The sequence below is a fragment of the Bufo gargarizans genome, chromosome 3 (genome assembly GCF_014858855.1).
Source record: "Bufo gargarizans isolate SCDJY-AF-19 chromosome 3, ASM1485885v1, whole genome shotgun sequence".
In the NCBI taxonomy this organism is placed as follows: domain Eukaryota; kingdom Metazoa; phylum Chordata; class Amphibia; order Anura; family Bufonidae; genus Bufo; species Bufo gargarizans.
Window position 1 is genome coordinate 234,139,541 of NC_058082.1, and position 20,067 is coordinate 234,159,607.

At 39.5% G+C, this 20,067-nt stretch overlaps 1 protein-coding gene across 3 annotated transcripts in view; it reads right to left on the reverse strand.

The window, feature by feature from the left end:
- The window catches only part of FGF14 (fibroblast growth factor 14), a 610,672-nt gene that overhangs the window by 238,916 nt on the left and 351,689 nt on the right, over window positions 1–20,067 (reverse strand). The window contains exon 1 of one of the 3 annotated variants that reach the window (XM_044287813.1): window positions 16,987–17,037. The exons of 1 other annotated variant lie outside the window; for it this stretch is intronic. Coding sequence is in view for 1 of the 2 variants with exons in the window: in XM_044287812.1 (XP_044143747.1) it covers window positions 16,386–16,578 (193 nt within the window). In the remaining variant the exon portion in view is untranslated. Of the gene's footprint in view, window positions 1–16,385; window positions 17,038–20,067 lie in introns of those variants that run through there. One more of the 3 variants, XM_044287812.1, reaches the window with a different exon arrangement.

Sequence of the window (20,067 nt, forward strand, 5' to 3'; positions counted from 1 at the left end):
TGACTTCAGGGCTGGAGATTATGTCCTGGGAAGAAGTTCAGCACAAATTCCTATTTCCAGATTCCCATGTTCTACTATATAAACAGATTAAACCGTTTTGTGCGCAAAAAGCAACAAAATTGGGTGACAGGACAGACTGGCTTGGTTCGAGGGGTTGATAGGTAAGGTGGGATTTATACCATCCAATCCAAAGTACCCAAGCCATAGCAGTTTTTAAAATATGGGAGAGAGAGCTACAAGATGACTCCTTGACCGCAAAAATTAGGGCAGGAATGGAGAGAGTAAGACAGGCAATTAACCTGTAGAGAGATGCAATTTTGTATTATTCATAAAGCAACATAAGCTTTTGATCTCTCGTATAGGGATACCCCTGCTCACTACCTTAGGAGCTGTCCGAAATGTCAACTGCCAAAGGCCAATTTATTACATGGCCTATGGGAATGCCCTAAAATTTCACAGCTTTGGAGGCAGGTGATGAATTATATTAAAGAAGTCTGGGAAGTGGAGGTGAGTCCTTCTCCACAACAATGCATATTTCAATGTATTCCGAGAAATCAGGAGGGAGATCAAACTCAAGCGGTAGTAGTTAAAGGGGTACATCTGCTTATTAAGACACTAGCTATATTCCACTATCCCTACACTAGATGAGGTAATCGGTACAATGAAACATATTCTATACATGGACCGATTAGAGGCAGAGAAACATAAAGGAAAAACTACAACAGCTTTTTTTCATAAGTGGAGAACATTTGCAATTACCTCAAGAAGAATTGAGAGAATTGATGCTTCCATTTCAGAACACATTATGGTATTTGGGAGAGCAGGCTAAAGGCACTCTAGGGAAACTGTCCGTTAGTTAGAATTAAACACTGATCCGCAATGAATAATATCATTTTTAATGTACACAAACGAGGATGGGTATTCATGGAGTATGTATTGTTATACTATCAGATTACTATTGTTTGGGACAGGGAGGGAAGTTGGGGGGGGGGGAACCAATAAAATGGGGAATAATGACATGATGTTTCTATCCTATTGATAACGGATTGTCCCAAAAACTATAAAAATCTCTTGTTAAACCAAGTGAAGTAATATTTGACAAATGTTTGTAACAGGCACTCTGTAAGAGATTTTCTGATCTATGCGATTTGTACATGCATTTCTCTCCCTCAATAAAGTTTATTGGAAAAAAAAAATGGCATAGGGAGTGCATGATGCCAATGAGCCCTTCTTTCCTGTGTATGTCAATGGAAATTAGGACAATTTGCCCATTCCTTTTTGACCCCTAATCATAATCCACTTGAGACAATCACTGTCTGTGGCGTGATTCTTTACTTCTGTTCTGATCCATGTGTCACCCTGAGAACAAACACCACAGTATAGGGTAATGGATAATGTATAGGACAATGTATATTGATGCCTATGGCAGTATCATTCTCTGACATGGGTTTCTTTTGAAAAAGGATGGAAACTTTTTTTAGGGGGGAAGGGAGCCTTAATTTCATGATTAACACTAATATAAGCAAAAAAGTTTCCTTCTCCATTATTAAAAAGTTGTCCAGGATTTTTTCCCAAAAGTAGAAAACTTGTCCATGGGCTGTTTCTGGTATTGCAGTTCAAATATGGCTGAGATGCAAAACCAGACAATGCCCATGAATGGTCCTGTTTCTGGACAAATGATCAGATTTTGATTTCTGTTTTTAATCTTTTTGCCTATATAGAGTGAGTGACATAGGTTTTAATAAAATAAATAATAATGTAGATTCTATTGTGTATGTCTTGTGTATACCTGGTTCTATTGATGTGCCATTTATGGGCTGTCTGCCATTTTGACTTCTTTTTCTCCTTTGATACGGATGGTCCTATTAATGCGCACTATATTTCCTATTATACTTCTGGCTTTGCAGAGGCAGAAAGGGCTGAGTCTCTTCATAGTCTGCTTTGAGTCCTATCTAGGAGCAGGCACTGCTAGATAAGGAACATAGAACTTCTATCTTTTAAAGGTGTTGTCCCATAAAAATTATTTAAATCAGCACCTGGATCTGAATACTTTTGTAATTGCGTGTAATTAAAAATGTACTGTGGTATAACCACTGAGTTATTCAGTAAAATGTATCTGTATAGCACCACCTGCTGTTTGTTCTTTTCCTTATTTCTCTGTCCACCTCATTAACATTGCTGAGCTGGTCACACAGGCTCAATCCCATCCCTATCTTCTTTTAGAAGCTATGATAGTTACAGAGAGAGCGTTGCCGCACACAGATCACACTCACTGAGAAAGGACACACCACCTGAGTGTATAGCTTAAAATAAATCTAGCACATCAACTGAAATAATGACTGGAGAGATCTCTGGATCCATGTGAGATACAGGGCTGGTTTCAGAGACTGTCATGTAATATATGATGTCTGATTTTCATTTTTTATATTAATCTTGGGATAACTCTTTAACTCACACTAAGGAGAATCACAGTGTATTCCTATGAGATGCAGCTTCAGCTGACATCCATCGTGTGACTGATAGACTTTTTCTTCTCAGCACTTACAACCAAAGGTCAGGGGAAAGCAGTGTGAAGCTGTATCTCATTATCACTCAATACACAGGATATTCTGCACACAGTACAAACACAGGAGTGAGTCAGGGGAGTTTTTTTTTTAAGTCTGCAGCTAATTATTGTACTTACAGAGGAACCAGGAGGTCAGAGCTGGTCGGGTCGGGGCAGTGTTTGAGAGCTGCCAGGAGAGACTTGACAGTGCTGTTGTAATCCTAAAGCTCACAGGAAGTCCTCCACACAGGAGAGACTGACATTCTGTCGACACAGGAAAGCAGGCTCTGGACTGGCAGTCAAACTGGGGGTCATGTGACACAGTTGCCCATAAGAAAATGGTTCAAATTGTATGGATGCAACTGAGCTGGAATGAAACAAATTATACTGCTGGAATATTGCTCGTAAGTTAACATTATATGCGTAAGAAATTAGCTTATATATCACTGTCAAATATTGGGTAACTATTTCTAATTGTGAATGCATGCAGTATAAAGATTTACAAAGGCTACAGACTGATGATAAATGTATATATGACTATTCATCATTTGACTTGGAAGATCAAACCATAACCACCTTTGTTCTGTAGAAATAATTTGTCAGCCACTTCAAATGAAAGATTTATCTCAGTAATGACTTTGTATTTCCGTTCTATGTGCTAGGTCCCATCAATAAAGACACTGACATGGCGCATTATGAATGGCTGTCTCTTCCCGGCAGAAAATATAATCCAGTGCATGAAATTGGCATATGACAATTCTAGCTGCGGTTTCTAGATTATATGTCTTATATTTCTTTTACAGTTCTTATGTTTTGTCCCATTTTAGCATTAAAAAAGTTTATTTCAATTACTGTGTTGAAATATAATACTCATAAGCCGCAGCGCAAAAAAAATATAAGGACCACACCGTAATATTACACAGGAGGATAACAAGTCAAATAAACACTAAATAATTCATTCATGACATTAACTTTGGAAAATAATGGTCACATGCACATAATGGTCATGCTTTTCAGTAGTTCTGCAAGTACAAATTAAAACTGCCCCTGAACTAGTGAACTATAAAATTACACAGGAAGCATGTCTGTTCTCGGTGAGGCAGATTCTCACATTGGTATGTAGCTCTTGTTTGAAGTGAACTTAAACCTGCACACACAATTTATTAAAACTTTTTTCTAGCGAGATAGGCGACTGAAGTTCAGGTGCCAATTGCAATGTAGAATCCGTACTCTCGTACACTACTGTGTGTAGGAGTACAGATTCCCCTCTGGCCGCACAAAACACTGTGCAGGTTGGAGCCTGGCCGGCTCCATGGGTCTGGATGTGTTTTTAGACCAAACAGCTAACATGGATTGTAGCCTGTGACTGGAACCTCTGGAGGTGTTTGACCCGTCACCTCCTCTGACTCTCTGGTAATAATCATAGCATTTGAGGCGTTAGCAGAGCGGGCACAGGCAAAGTGGGAGCTCCTGCCCTCTGCTCTTCTAATAGCGTGTGAAGGTTAGTCTCCAAAAGTTCTAAAAGGTCCAAATTGCTGGCTATTATGTATGAGCTTTCCAATGGATTGCATGAGCTATGAAGTTTCATTTGTTCCACTATACTAGGATTTCTCCGGCATTACAAGTCATCTAAGCACTATGTATTTCAGTTTTCATTTACAATTATTAATCTTTATAAATACAGTTATTTGACCAACTGAAAAGCTAAGATTGTTCTCTGCGTGTCCTGGTATTTGGTCTACAAAAACTTACATTGTTTCTGATTTAGAGAATGTATTTCGCCTGGTTGGTTGAGCAACTATGTCTAGCCAGTTATCTTTAGGACAGTTCATAAATATTTATGGCTTTGTCCTAAAATGTTTTCCTTCTGTTTTCTACATTTGTATTTTTCTCATATGATTTATCATAATCTAATGGATTACCCATGTTAAAGGGCATCTGTCAGCAGATTTGCACCTATGAAACTAGTTGACCTGTTACATGTGCACTTGGCAGGTGAAGGCATCTGTGTTGGTCATGTGTTCATATGCGCCCACATTGCTGAGAAAAATTATGATTTAATATATGCAAATCAGCCTCTAGGAGCAATGGGGGCATTGCCATTCCATCTAGCGGCTTCTGCAACTGCTGCGCCCTTTGATTGACAGGGCCAGGTAGGGAAAATGTGATCACACCTGGCCATGTGAATTAAAGTTTAGAGGGAGCAGCAGTTGCAGTGAGAGCTGAGCCTCTAGGAGTAATGGCAACACCCCTGGTGTTCCTAGAGACTCATTTGCATATATTAAAACTAGTGTTGAGCGCGAATATTCAAATATCGAATATTAATATCGCAACTTCGCAAATTCTCAAATATTTTGAATATAGTGCCATATATTCGCTATATCGAATATTCGTCATTTTTTTACATCTGAAAACATGATTCCTCCCTGCTTCTTTCTTGTTGGTCAATGAGTCATTGGCCCACAAGCAACTTGAACAGGAGTCATGTTTTCATATGGGAAAAAAAATTACGAATATTCTAAAAAACAAATATATAGCAATATAGGGAACATATTCCTTATTTAGAATATTCGCCTTTTTTTCCCCAATCTGTACAGTTGTTCGCATACTCCTCCCCGACAAGCGTCCCCGTCACCATGGGAACACCTGTGGGTTAGAAAATACCATCGGATCTGAGTTTTCCCTGCGATCGTGAAAACTCAGATCCAATGGTATATTCTAACCCACAGGCGTTCCCATGGTGACGGGGACGCTTGTCGGGGAGAAGTATGCCAAAGTGGAATAACAGTACAGATTTAAAAAAAAAGACAAATATTCTAAATAACAAATATATTCACTATATTGCTATAACTTCGTTTTTTAGAATATTCGTCATATTCTAAAACAAGAATATAGAGCAATAAACCGAATATTCGTAAAATACACATATAGACTGCAATTTAGCTAATATAGTACTATAGTATTTTTTTTAACAGTGTACATTTTTTCCAAATCTGAAGTTCAGAAGAGACAAAAAAATTAGACTGTAAAAAAAATTATTATAGCACTATATTTGCTAAATTAGCTAAATTGCAGTCTATATGTATATTTTACGAATATTCGCTATATTGCTATAACTTAGTTTTTTATTCGTCATATTTTAAAACAACAATATATATCAATATAGCGAATATTCGTAAAATACACATATTAGCCATATCCAAAGCCAACCAATAGGAAAATTGCCTTATACAGTTAAAATCGCAATATGCAAATAATTAAATCGCATATTATTCGCGATAAATAGAATAATGATGAAATATTCGATTTTGACAAATATAAGACGAATATATTTAATTGGATATTGGCAAAATATCTCGAAATCGAATATGGCACCTCCCGCTCATCACTAATTAAAACATCATTTTTCTTTTTTTGTAACAGGTCAGCCAGTTTCATAGCTACAAATCTGCTGACAGATGCCCTTTAAGGCTATATGCACAGGTAGCCTATGTAGTCATGTTATAGAGTAAGTCAAATATAGACTATATCAGCTATGTAAGAAGTGTAACTAGTTGTACTCATCACATAAAAAGTACAAGACCATCTTCTTCATTATGAATTTATTGGATCAATAAGAATCCCAGTTTACACAGCCTGCTGAACAATATGAAAATGTGTCTTACTGGATTAGGAGTCTGGGACTTCATTATTCCTGCCGTCATGCAATAAAGAGGTGTAATATAAAATAAGCCTTTGTTAGGTCTCCCTGTGTAAAGGGGTATATATTTTTGCATCCCTGTTTTATCACCATCATCTGATAATAATCACATCAGCAGTATTAAAAAGTACTCAATATAAGTGGAAGAATAAGAAGCCCAACAACCACATGAAAAGGTAACAAAGGTCATCTTAAAGGGAATCTGTCACCAGTGACCTCCCTATCTAACTGTTTGCAGTCACATAGCTGTGGTTCACCTCATTAAAACACTATTTTTCTTTTGTTGATCCAAGTAATGCTTAACCCCCTTCCAGACAGAGCGATTTTCCATTTCTGAGTTTTTACTCCCTACCTTCCTGGAACCATAACTTTTTTTTTTTTTTCATTCATATAGCTGCATAAGGATTTTTTGGGTTTGCAGGACCAGTTGTACTTTCTAATGGAACCATTTAATATTCCATGTGGGAAGCTGGAAAGAAAATACGGTTTTAGAGGTTTTGTTTTTACGGCATTCACTATGTGGTAAAAGTGACTTGTGCTCTTCATTCTCCAGGTCAGTATGATTACGATGATATCATATTTGTATAATTTTTCTTGTTTTTTAATACAAAAAAAAACTTTGGAAATAATTATTTTCTTATTTTCAGCACCATAGTCTGACCCCATAACTTTATTATAGTTATGTTTGCGGAGCTATGTGAGGGCTAATTTTTTTGCATGGGTATGATCTGTAGTTTTTATTGACACTTGACGGTGTGTATGACTTTTTGATCACTTTTTATAAAAAAAAATTCAAGGTAAAGTAATGAAAAAACTGCAAATCGGCCATTATATTATATATTTTATTATAGTTGTTTTTCAATGTGGTGATGCCCATGATGTTTATGTTTTTATTGTTTATTTGATTTTGGGGAAAAGAGGGTAATTAGAATTTGTATAATTTGTTACTGCTTTAAAACTTTTTTTTTACTTTTTTTTTTAGGTCTCCAAGTGGACACCAACATGCAATTGCAATTTGTATTCAGGCCTGAATTGTAATATACAATAATAAGCCTAGAAGCCTAGTACAGGCTCTGGTTTATTACTGTCATAGAATGCATTCCCCTGATCTCCGCCTGGGGGAGGCATTCCTACTCAGAAAGCGTGCGCTTCCCGATTTTAGATCTATCTCTCAGATACAAATCTTACATTTGACCAGAGCATATGAGGAGTTAAGTGTCCATGATCGGCATTACTGCTGATCGCAGACATTAAAGGGGTTGTCTCATCTCAGACATTGGGGGCATATCGCTAGGAGCTGAAAGGAGCTGAGGTTGGGTGCAACAGGAGCAATGGTGATGCCCTCATTGCACCAAAGAAAAAGTATCATAACTCGCAAAGGAGCCTCAGATTAACAAATGAACACAGCGTTTTAATCAAGTGAACAACAGATACCTGTCTATGCAAACAGTTGGATAGGGAGGTCACTGGTGACTAATTCCCTTTGAAAGGGTTGTGGGGTTCAGAGCTGAACCTGGACATATCCCCATTTTCACCCAGGCAGCCCCCCTGACTTGAGCATCAGAGCAGTTCCTTTGCCCTAGTTCCGGCATTTGTAGTAGTTCAGGTGACGTACCGGGGCTCTCCATGGGGCTGCCAGGGAGCGTGGTCACGTCACCGGCACTGATGGGTGGGCTTTAGTGATGCCCTAGCCAGTAAAATGGCTAGGGCAGCGCTAAAGCCTGCCAATCAGAGCTGGTGACGTCAACGAACACACTGCCGTGTGGAAGCTTCCGCCCGGCAGTGTGTTATGATAAACAAAAGAGCCCTTGCCCTATGCGATCTAGTGGAGGGCAAGGGAGTGCCTTGGAGCATGAGATGCTCCGATGCTAGCCTCAGGGGGACTGCCTGGGTAAAAATAAGGGTTGGATCAACCCTATTATACTGCTGATTACACTAATTGCTACCAGACATCCCTTGAGAACAAAAGGATTGGGCATTGAAATTTGTTCCTCTCTACTCCCACAGCAAGGAAACATACAATGCAATATCTTACTAGAACCTTAGTAAAAATAGAATTCATAAAATAAACACTATCGGGGTCACATCTTAATGTTTTACACCAGTTTTGCCCTTTTCCAAAATGTGTGCGCAGTGTGGGTGCTAGGAGGTTGGCTGCGGGTAAGAGCTCCGCAGACGGACATATTTAGTAGGAGCACATTATACCAGATTTCAGTTGTGGGATACGAACATCAGAAAAAGCAACACATTTATTAAGAGATGTGCGCGATAGATATTCTACCAGCAGGGTTTTTACCAAGACGGGTGTGTGAAACTCCAGCCTTTAGTAAATGACCTCCAACGAGTCGCACTCATAAATCAACCTATGTGTACAGTATATAAGGACCATTATTCACATCCAAATGGGTGAATTGTGATGTGTCAGGCAGATTGGCCATGACAAGTTTATGAAAACGACTTGTATTAATAAATGAAAGGAGGAACAAGTACTCCTCCTCTAACTGCGTGGCAATGACCTTCACTCCAGGTATCCCAAGAGAAATGTATAATGGTGCCCAGAGTTGTAAGAGCAGAGTATAAAAAGCCTAGTGAGGTGCCGTCTAGATATAAATCATCAAAATGTGAAAATGAGATGGATGTATTACTTCTGTCATCTGCTGCTGCCTCATATCTTGCCTATAAACGGCACATCACTCACACATACATGAAATCTACATCTCCAGAGAGACTGTTGTTACATAATGCAGATACAAGTCACCTACAATAAATCTGTGATTGCCTATGAACAGATTTGTGCTACATTCAGGTTAAATGTAATACTAGTTTTCTTCCCAAACTAATGAGCTCCAAACAACCTAAAAATCTGAATTCATTGGACAAACCACGTTTTGATCAGTATTACAGCAACTGGGAAATGGAGTTTTGTAAAGTCACTTACTGTACTGATAAATGTTTATTGGAAAAGTGACTTTGGAAATATACAGCTTATTATAACCAGCACAGAAACAACCCCGCCACAAATAAATATGTGTTAGACTTAAAAACGACCCATTCAGAATATAAAAACGATACAGCCACGAAGGAATATAAATAACAGTAAGGTTATGGCCTTTAACAAACGCTATATTCCTTAAAGGGGTTGTCTTATGTCAGCAAATGGCCTTTATCATGAAGAGAAACTTATTACAAGGCACTTACTAATGTATTGGAATTATCAATGTTGCTTCCATTGCTGGCTTCATTCATTTCTCCATCGCATTATGCACTGCTCCAAGGGTTACGGCTAGTGTTGAGCGAATCAAAGTATCCGAAATGGACTTCGATACGAATTTCAAGGAAAATTCAGTTTGCCGCAAAGCTAAATTTCCTCATGCTTCATGATAGCAAATCAATTTTGCAGCAGCCTCTTCGCACTCAAATGGAAAAGGTAGGTATAATGTAATTTTTTTTAACTGATTAACACCTAAATTACCTTAATATTCATGTCAGATGCCGCAATCAGTGATGAATGCGGCATCTGAGGGGTTCAATGACGGGGGTGGCGCAATCGCCATTCCCCATCATTTCACCTGCTACTTACAAAGAAATGTGCTTCATGATAAAATCATTCGCCACCAAGAGAATTTTTTTTGCAAAATAAAGCGAAGCAGCCAAATCAAATTTTTAAGAACTTCACTCATCTCTAGTTACGGCCATCGTTGCAGCGCAGAAACAAGGTGGCTGGGATGGGGTTGGCTGCGAATGTGTGCCTATGTGCGATCCCCGCTAGAAGGGCAAACACTTTTTCCTATAGTGTGCAAGCACGGCCACCGCTGCTGGATTGCAGTGTGGTCGTAACCAGGAAAACGAGCAGTGCATAATGTGATGGAAGAATGAGTACAGCCAGTAAAGGAAGCAATATGGATAATAACAATTCATCAGTAAGTGGCTTGTATTAACTTTGTATACAAATGCCATTTGCTACAGTGAGACAACCCCTTTAAGGCTGGAATCGTGTGTAGTTTTGGTGAAACGTTTGATGCAGTTTTTTTTAGCCAAAGCCAGAAGTGGATACAGGAGGAAGAATAAATAGAAGTCTTTCTTTAATATATCCCATTCCTTTGAAAATAAATTAGTTTCCAGTTTTTTGGTGCCTTAACTAAAGGCAGCATAAACCCGTTACAGATCCACTTAGCAAAATGCTGGCACTTGAGTTGTACAATAAACATGTGCCAGTGAGTCCTCATATTCGTGAAGATTCCCCCGTCACCTGGTGCTGATTTACATATATTTTTTTCCTATAGTAATCAGTGGCAGGTGGAAAAAGGGTGCAGGAGGCAGGACCTCATGAACGCAAGGACTCACCAGCCCACGCTGTGCGTTTGAACTGCTCTGGTGTTTAGTAAAGATTTTAGTAAAATGTCTAGGTCAATTCAAATAAGTGACCCAGAATTTTGCTAAGGGAGTCTGTAACTAGTTTATGCCCTTAGGACACCATAAAACTGCTAAAGGATTCTGCTTAAATCCACTCATGACTTTGGCTCAAAAACTTCATGTGTGATTCCAGTATTGACCTTTATTTATCACCTTTCTCCCCTAATCAATGATTTACAGTGACCAATGCATTCTACCTCTTTAAGCTGTACTTTCAAATACTGCCATTTAGAATTCATTACTCCTCAGTCTGTACAGAAGCAACACTTGAGCTTCCTAGTACTAACCTAGTCAGTATACCGTAGATCTTTCAGTATTCAGGCAGACATCATTTATCACCTATCCATTGGGATCCCCAAGAAATACTAGAACAAGCAATTCAGTCCCCTATCCCCCACACCAGCATGAGCATGGGATCATGGTGAGGAAAAGTTTGTAAAGAGCAGAACTGCCACTCCATACCACTCTGTAGACGTAGCCATGCACATTAGATAGAAGTTGGGTGATGGTTGAACAACAGTTGAACAATCATCTGGTAAATGGTTGTTACGCAGATTCTAACATACACATCTCAGTCCATATTGGCATTTATAGTTGTTCAAACTACCCATACATATTCAATGAAACTGGGAAATGGACAAACGGTCTTTCTGGGAATGTTCCTTCAAAGAAAGATAATTGTCTGTGATTGGTTGTCTAAAAAAAATAATTCATTGTAAAATTTCACCCGTCAAACATTCATTTTGATCAACTTTAATGTGTATGGCTACCTATTTCAAAGAACACTACAAAAAGGATTACTGTCTCACATGGTGGCTACTAAGTACTACCCAATATCCACTTTGCCAGGAATAATGCACACAGTTCTAAATTATTTTATATAGTTGACCACAGTGTAGTCATACAAAATAAAAACATTATCTTACATGACGTGAAAGCACATTTTCACTATTTGCGAAAAAGTACATATGTATATTGGATTTTAGGGGTTTTGCCATTGAAAATAATTGTATTCATCTAGATCCCCAAAGTTAGAAGTCCTTGTGTGTATTAAAGGGGGTTTTATTCAAAAGACAACAATTTTTTGCCCTGGAAATCAGTGGCTACTGAAGAAATGAAGTAATAGATGTCATTTAAATGGACCATGTAATACAAGACAGGGCTCATCTCATCTTAGACAAAAGCCACCATCCTAGAGGAATCCCATACTCCCTATGCATGGGGTGTATCCTTACTTTGATTCAGACTAAATGTTTAAAGAGTAACATCATTCATGAATGCACTTAGTTATTGAATAAGTGCTTGCACTAAATTATAATATTCAACCAAAAACTGTATAGCTGCCTTGGTAACTTGGAGGTCTCTAAAATCTTTCAGATCTTTTATATTCACGAGAATGTCCAGTTGTGTATGAAAAACACAAGTTTATTTGGCATGATAAAATGTAAGAAACTTAAAGGGGCTATGCCACAATGTAAAAAAATGAAAATCAGACATAACAGATTACATTATGATCTCCATCTTGCAAAGCTTGAACCAGCCCTTTATTGCACATGGATCCAGAGACCTCAGCATTTATTGCTCCAGTTGGTCTGTCGGATTGTTTTTAGGCTGGTGGTTAAGTGGGCATGTCCTTTCTTAGGGGGTTGTCCTTTCCGCTGGATCTCCCTCCCTGTAACTGTCACAACTTCTACCAGGAGATATGGTTTGTTGACGGATGGAGCTGAGACTGTGTGTCCACCTAAGTAGGTGGACATGCACACTGCTATGATGTAAAGTTAATATCTCAGACCCGGAGCAGAATATAAATTGTAAAATTATCTAGTTTTTCACGCTTAATTAAATATTAATTAACATTTAATTGTGTCAAAACTTCTTTAAATACATCATGTATGAAGCAAGTTTAGAAAATGCTAAATCACTAAAATTAAAAGTAGCGTCACTAAACAGTGCAAATGAGAATTTAGAAATGTACTGTTGCTTTGTCACAGTTTATATATATATATATATATATATATATATATTTCCTTGAATGCTGTATGTTCCTGCAAGTGGAGAATTATGGCTGCTGTCTGCCAAACTGTATGTCTAAGAAACACTAAAAGCAACAGCGCCACCATTTAGAAGTAATGCATTACTGCAAGTTACAATAAAACTATTAATGGCTACAGAAAATGTTTTTCCACCATTACCAACAAAAGTGAGAGAAAGATATATCATTATAAACAAATGTCCCTAATACATTTTTTCTTTTTTTTTCCCAATTGTGCCTGTCAGCAAGTGTCCTTGATCCCATATGGAGGGCAAGTAAGATGTAGCCTAATTTTAATGGTTTGTGGAAGGAAGGTGTCAATCACAACAAAGAATACAGAGCAACAATGTGACCTTCCAGCGGATACACACATTATATGCATAGAAACACTGTATAGCAATGCCATCCAGCACATAGGAGGAATTTATCAAAATTGCCCATAGCAGCCAATCAGATCCCACCTTTTACAGCCCCTTCAGAAAACGAAAAGTGGAATCTGATTGGTTGCCATGGGAAACTAAGCTAGTTTTCATTTACACTAGTTTTGATAAATCTCCTCCATAGTGTACTGCAATGAGCTATTCTACAATAAGCCCAAGCAAGTTCTACCAGTTGACACTTTCATTCCCAACCATCAATGTTCTATAGAAAAACTACAACTCTGACTACTCATCTGTGATGAAAAAAAAACACATAGTCCTAGGTACAGGTATAAGGTATTGTATCCTTAGAGCAGGGATGGCCAACCTGCGGCTCTCCAGCTGCTGTAAAACTACAATTCTCACCATGCCCTGCTGTAGACTGATAGCTGTAGGCTGTCTGGGCATGCTGGGAGTTGTAGTTTTGCAACAGCTGGAGAGCCGCAGGTTGGCCAGCCCTGCCTTAGAGTGATAGTTGGCTACATCATCCCTATCATCACAGTTCAGTTATATCATACGAAAACCAATATCAAAATTCTGATGAGGTTTTTAGATTACTGAGATTTACGGATACCAAGATATATGTTCTACTCTTCCCTATGATTGCAATAATAACCAGACAAGGGTTATCATGACCTATTGCCGTATATTTGATATACCCGCTTGGATTTTCCAATGTAAGAATTGACAAGAATGGCAAAACTGTACCCTTGTTTCTAAAATCTGTTATAAGCTACTATTGAGAGTCTATGGAGCAGTGACAAGGTCTATTAGAGTGCGGAGCTCCTACTGCACCGAGCTGGAAATATCACATTGAATACATTCTGAAGGGCCATTTCCCCACAGTACAAACGCCATAATTGATTATTAATGGCTTTTCCGTTGAATGGCTGTTAACAATTGATAATACCTATTAGTCTGCTGTTAAATAAGCACATTGTTGTGCAGAACTCACTAGATTCTGCAGATTGGGACACATTGCATTCTGTAAGATGAATGTCGCATACAGCGCTCCAGTTCTTTAGTATGGGAAGAGAGATAAGTGCTCTTGAGCATTATGAAATGTATATATATATATATATATATATATATTTTTTTTTTTTATTTCTTACTTATTCATGGTCTTGTCCTCTATGGTGTAATAGTTCATAATGAATTTACACATTTTTAGCAAGTTTCCTAGGACTGTTGATGCAGAAGAGCTATTGTCATATTGTATACTGCAGATATGAATATTTACACGGGACTGTCAAATGAACACAGAGTCAATAAAGAGCCTGGCGCATTGTTTACGCTTATTAGCCAGAGAGAATCTTAAACGCAAACAGGACAAGGAGCTGCCTTGGTATTCTCTGCCTCTGCTGCTCGTGCAGATATAGATAGCTAATTTTCATTTATGCAAACACTTTGCCGAGCTGCTCGCGTGCGGCTTTGTGGGAATGAGTGATAAGACCCAAGCCTCACCTTGAGATGTGCAGCTTCTTCGCCTCTAAACTGTTGTGAGCACACATGAGTAGACTCCGTCCTACCTGCCCTACCTTCACACCATCATTTCTCACACTTTGTTCTGCTCTGATCCCTATGGACACAGGATCTACGTGGGGGATAGTAGCTATGAAAAAAGCACTAAGCAAATCTCCGTCCAGGTTTATGCATTCTTTAAAAATAGGTTAAAAAAAAATACTGTATGCTGGAGCAGAAGACCAGGCAAAGGTGCTATGATATTCACACAGTGTGTCCTCTCGACTTCAATACCTGAACATTAACAGGTGTATGCTTAGGTCAAATGGAATATATTACGGTTTCTGTTGTAGTATGTAATACGGAATATGAAGTATTGCATCTCTGCATAAACTACTCCAAACTGAAAAGTAGTACTTGCGTCATGGCAACTGGGACATTTCCATGGCAACTGTAACATTTTTGCGACATTACACGATCCTCGCCACTTTTCACAGTGGTCTATGTTTAAGAGCTAAAAGTGAGATTAGACCTGGATTATGGATCATTTACTATGTGGCACTTTTGCAAAAGTCACAAAAAAGCCGCAACCCACGCCAAGCAATCTCCTGGTCTACTTTTACACCTACATTACACTCACTCACTATATTAGATTATTAGGAAGGTGCACCAAACTATAAATTTGGTGCAGGCACACAAAGCAATGGCAGATTTAAAACTGAAAACAACCTCATGTTCACCGCCTGGTGCCCGGTCATGCCATTAGTATGCCTGCCTTATAGGATGTGCTAGTGCCTTACAAGCTGTGAGTTAATACTGGCATGCTAAGAAATTACAGGGTTACAATGCCTAGCATGGAAGGGAAATCGCCAGCAGTCAATAGGATTTCTGTGCAGTACATCCCGCGGTGTGCAATACCAAACGAATACACAATTTGCAAACTGTTGAGTGGATTATTAAAGGTGAAGTAATTATTTAACTAGGGCTCTGCTTGACTTCATCACTAGGAATAGTATTTTCTGGTCATAAATGTAAGACATAGGACTAAGGGGAAAAACGTGGTTTGCATCATCCTCACCATCTAGATGTGTATAGTGATGGGGTATGACGGAGCTGCATAGATATAGCAGAATAGTGTTCATTTTCTTTTTATATAAGAAGTGAGATTTACGCATATTAGCACGTACTGCCTATGTCGTTCAAGCTCATCATCAGGCTACTTTCTTAACATTTTGTCATTAAATGATGACAGTCACGCCTTGATGTCTATAGAAATGCATTACTAGTCCCTTCTGCAGGTTATCCATAGAAAAAAAATATTTCACAAGCTACAAGCTACCAACTAGAAGAGACACCTAGTTCCTAAAAACCAAGATAAGAAAAGAGACTCCAGATTTTTTCTTTTTTCTTTTACATTGTGTGCACTAAAAATGCTAATATCCATTTCCTTGAGGAGTTACTGAGCCATTGAATAATTTTCCCTTTCAGCCTACATCATTTATGGAACTTTACTATCACGCATGACACATTAATAGCAATGACATTAACCCTGTTGCTAGAGGGCCCTGCGTGAAACTGTTCCACTGAAGAGCAGAAGGATATTGTGCAGGACATGACACTTTCCACAGATTGACCAAGAATGAATATATGCAAGTTTGCTCAAAAGGACATGAAAGAACAAAACTACACAAAAAAACGGATACTAAGGATCAGAAAGAAGGAACAAATGCACACATACTGGCACTGGGCACAGAGACATGGGGGGAAGACGAAGAGGTAATGAGAAATACAGCCCACAGACACAGACCAACCGACCTTGCCGTCTGAGCCTTCGTTTCCTGAGGCCAAAGATTCGCACTTTGGAGAAGATATCCACCAGGTTGCCATTACATAGGCCTCTGTTTTTGCTTGGGCTACTGCGCCTCTTGCTGGCCGAAGGACGGTCCAAGTGCTGCTCCCTTGCCTGACGCTTTTGACGGATCAGTCCACTTGCAATAGCTGCTGCCATGCCACCTCCCTTGCACCCTTACCGGGCTAGGAACCACAGCGAGGGAGGGGCTGGCAGAAAGTTGTGGTGGGACACCCCACCAAGCTTGAAAAAGGGCCCAGAAAAAAAAATAGTCTATGGAAAACACAGAGAAATAAGCAAAGGGGCTCAGCCCCTCAGGAGAAGGTGAAGCATCCCCCTTTTCCCCGTGCCGGATCACTTTAGAGAACCAGTGGTGATGTGGAAGAGAAGAAAATGGAATATGACAGCCTATAGATGTCTCCTTTAACCGGAGCAGTATACATATGAAGTACACAGACAGTATATGTGAGTATATATAAATTTATATATACATATAAGTAAAAGAAAGATACACAGCTAAAGTGCTGGTATGTTTCAAAAAGAACTTCTTTAGCTGCTTTCTCTCACCTCTTCCAGTGAAGAAACTGGCATCTATGCTTGGTGGCAGGGCAAAGCTCACTGAGGGGGGCTAAGCTTGGCTCCTCGGTGCCACCCACACACCAGACAATGCCTGCTTCTCTTTAGCAAGTGAGCTGAAAAATCTGGATGAAGAAGATGGGTTAAGAGAGGAGGAAGGAGTAGGAGGAGGAATGGATTGGGGAGGCTGGCTTTTCTCTGGCATTGGCATGGTCACAGGCAGCAGGTAAACAAAAGCTGAAGCATCCAGTTCAGTAGCCTTGAAACACGCATCTCCGAAACTCCATGCCTCTTGATCCTCCACGATTTCAGGCACCAAAGAGCACTGCATTTGAAGCAGCATCAGGAGGCAATCTTCTTTCCTGCACGTTCTCTAATCAAATCATCCCCCTCCTCTTCTCTCCACCCCTTTCTTTAAAAAAAAAAACACACACACAGCACAGCTTTGTGCAATTTTCTTGAGAAATTGCTAGTTTCTAACAGATCCAAGCTTCTTGCTCAGTTGGTGTTCTTGATTATAATGTGTTTCTCACCAGAAATTAAGCATGCTTAACGGCAATCTTCTGGCTGGATTGCTTTTTCTGCTTGCAGAGAAAGACTAGAGATAATTCCACCAGAAGCCAAACTGCCTCCTCTCTTCCTGCCACCCTTTCATTTCACAAACAAGTGTCCAGATAGTAAAATCCTGTCACCGCACCACTGTAAAGTTGTGTAAGCCTCTCTCCTGGTGCACAGACAATACTGACTCTCTATAGTGACAGTAGAAATCGATGGAAAATTTATGCAAAAGAAAGCACCTGGAGACAAGCAGGATTCAGAAGACAGCGGCGGCGCACCATTAGGAATTCACAACGCGACGATCCCACAAGCAATAAACTAATATATAATGAGAGACAAGAGATCGCCGCTGTGAATGGAAGATGACAAGATGTGAAGCATCTGACAGCAGCAGCAGGAGCAGAGGCAGCAAGTTTAGCAGATCAAATCCACAGGAGTGTCATCTCCAGACACCTTTGTCTTACGCGGTCAGACGCAGGAGGAGAGAGGGGTTTTCATGCCATTCCACAATCGTGAAAAATGACCCACACCAATAGTTTCAGCCTAAGAACTTCTCATCAATCTGTGTGCAATTTCAGGTGCCTGACTTCCTCAATGCCTTGCCCTATTTGCATGTTCCACTGTGGTAAATGTGTGAATAATGCAGAACGGCTGCAGAAAAGAAAAGAAGAAGGTTAGAGATGAAAAGCTTTTGACTTAGATGCTTACACATTCTAAACAACAGTGTGATAGAGACGTGAAGCTGAAAAGAGTAGAGGTAGTGCTGTGAAGAAAAAAAAAAAAAACACCTTTGGCGCGAACGTCTTGCGGCCTCAAATCTCTCCCACGCAGAGGCTTCCAACTCCAACATTTCTCCAGAGACAATCGCAAACTTTTATCTTTAATTTTATCCAAACTCATACTCAGCACAGCATGTCAAAGTCAAGAATTCATATCTTCCCAATCCCCAGACCACTCACGAGGGGAGGAGGTTTCCAGACGTGTCTACTCTAAACTCTGCATGCATGCCTATGTGCCCTCCCATGGCTCTGGCCACCAGAGAGGCTGGCACTTTTTTTCTATAGTGTGCAAGCACGGCCACTGTTACTAGATTGCAGGGTGGCCATAACCTCTGGAACTGAGCAGTGTATAATGTGATGGAAAAATGAATCAAGCCAACAAATGAGACAATATGGACAATCACATTATATTAGTAAGTGCCTTGTATTAACCTGCATCTATATTAATAAACAGGGTAGTTTCCTACATAATCTACCCAATTTTTATATGAACATTGGCTGGCCGTGGTGCTGTACGCTGCTCATGTAGTACAGTCAGTGTAATGTGCCACGTGCCACTTGTGCAGAGGGAAGGGGCCCACCGGGGATTCACCTGCTTCCCTGACTAGTCTGAGCCTGAGTCTATATAAAACTGGTAGAAAGCTGCAGATTACAAATTTGAGGTATCATCCTGTCTAAAACTCCACTGAATGAGTTCTTATTTCCATCCTTGTTCTAAAGCGTTTTTCCAATTTATCACCTATTCACACGATATAGCTCACAGGATGTACTCCCATAAAAGTGAATGGAGCAGTGGTCACCCAAGTGCACCACCACTCTATTACCACTGGTGACTCAACGACCCCCATTCTCAAAATTAGTGGATGTCCAAGCGGTCAGACCCCCAGAGATCATACATTTGTCACCTATCCTGTGGATAGGGTATTAATGATGTTTATGGGTAAGCTCCTTTAATACTGATGATAAGGATCTCAAGATGTACAAAGATACTAAGTAACCCTTGCCTTCACTAAAGGAGGATGAATATATCCATGGTTTCAGTAGGCTGCAGTATTACAGTATACAGGTATGAAGCACTAGTCCACCTGTTGGTACTCCCATCTTAAAATATCAATGTCTAGAACAGATCTATCCCCAACAATGTCATATTTAGTGGCAATTAATGACTAGTAACATGAGATGATGATAGCTGATCAAGTGACTCTACCTACAAATGACCACTGAGTCCAGGGATTGGCAGTCTAGCCCTACATGTTCCCTAAAATTCAGAAGTAGCTCATATATTCCAAAACAACTGGAAAAACCTCATGCATTTAACAAATATGGAGAATATGAATCTTTATGCTGATTTCTTTGATGTGCATCAATAGTCCACTGTGTATTTGGACTTCTGCAGTGTAATATCTTTCAGCACCAAGGACAGCTCTTATGTAGGAGGCTATGTATGGTAGTTTTGGCATTTTTATGAGTTGAGAAGCCCTGCATTATTGTATATTCTGTCTCAATATATGTCAAACACGCCATAATATCCTATTAGTGTATACATCTTGACATGAAAGCAGATACATAAATTCAGGTTTCAACCTAAAACACTGTAAAGCCACATGATCCTTAATTTCTAGATACATTTCTAATATTTTTAATAAGAAGAGAAAAATGGGGAAATCTGCAGTTGTACATGTGTAACAAAATGTTTACAGCCCCAGAAGAGACGGTAATATTTCAGAGAAAACTC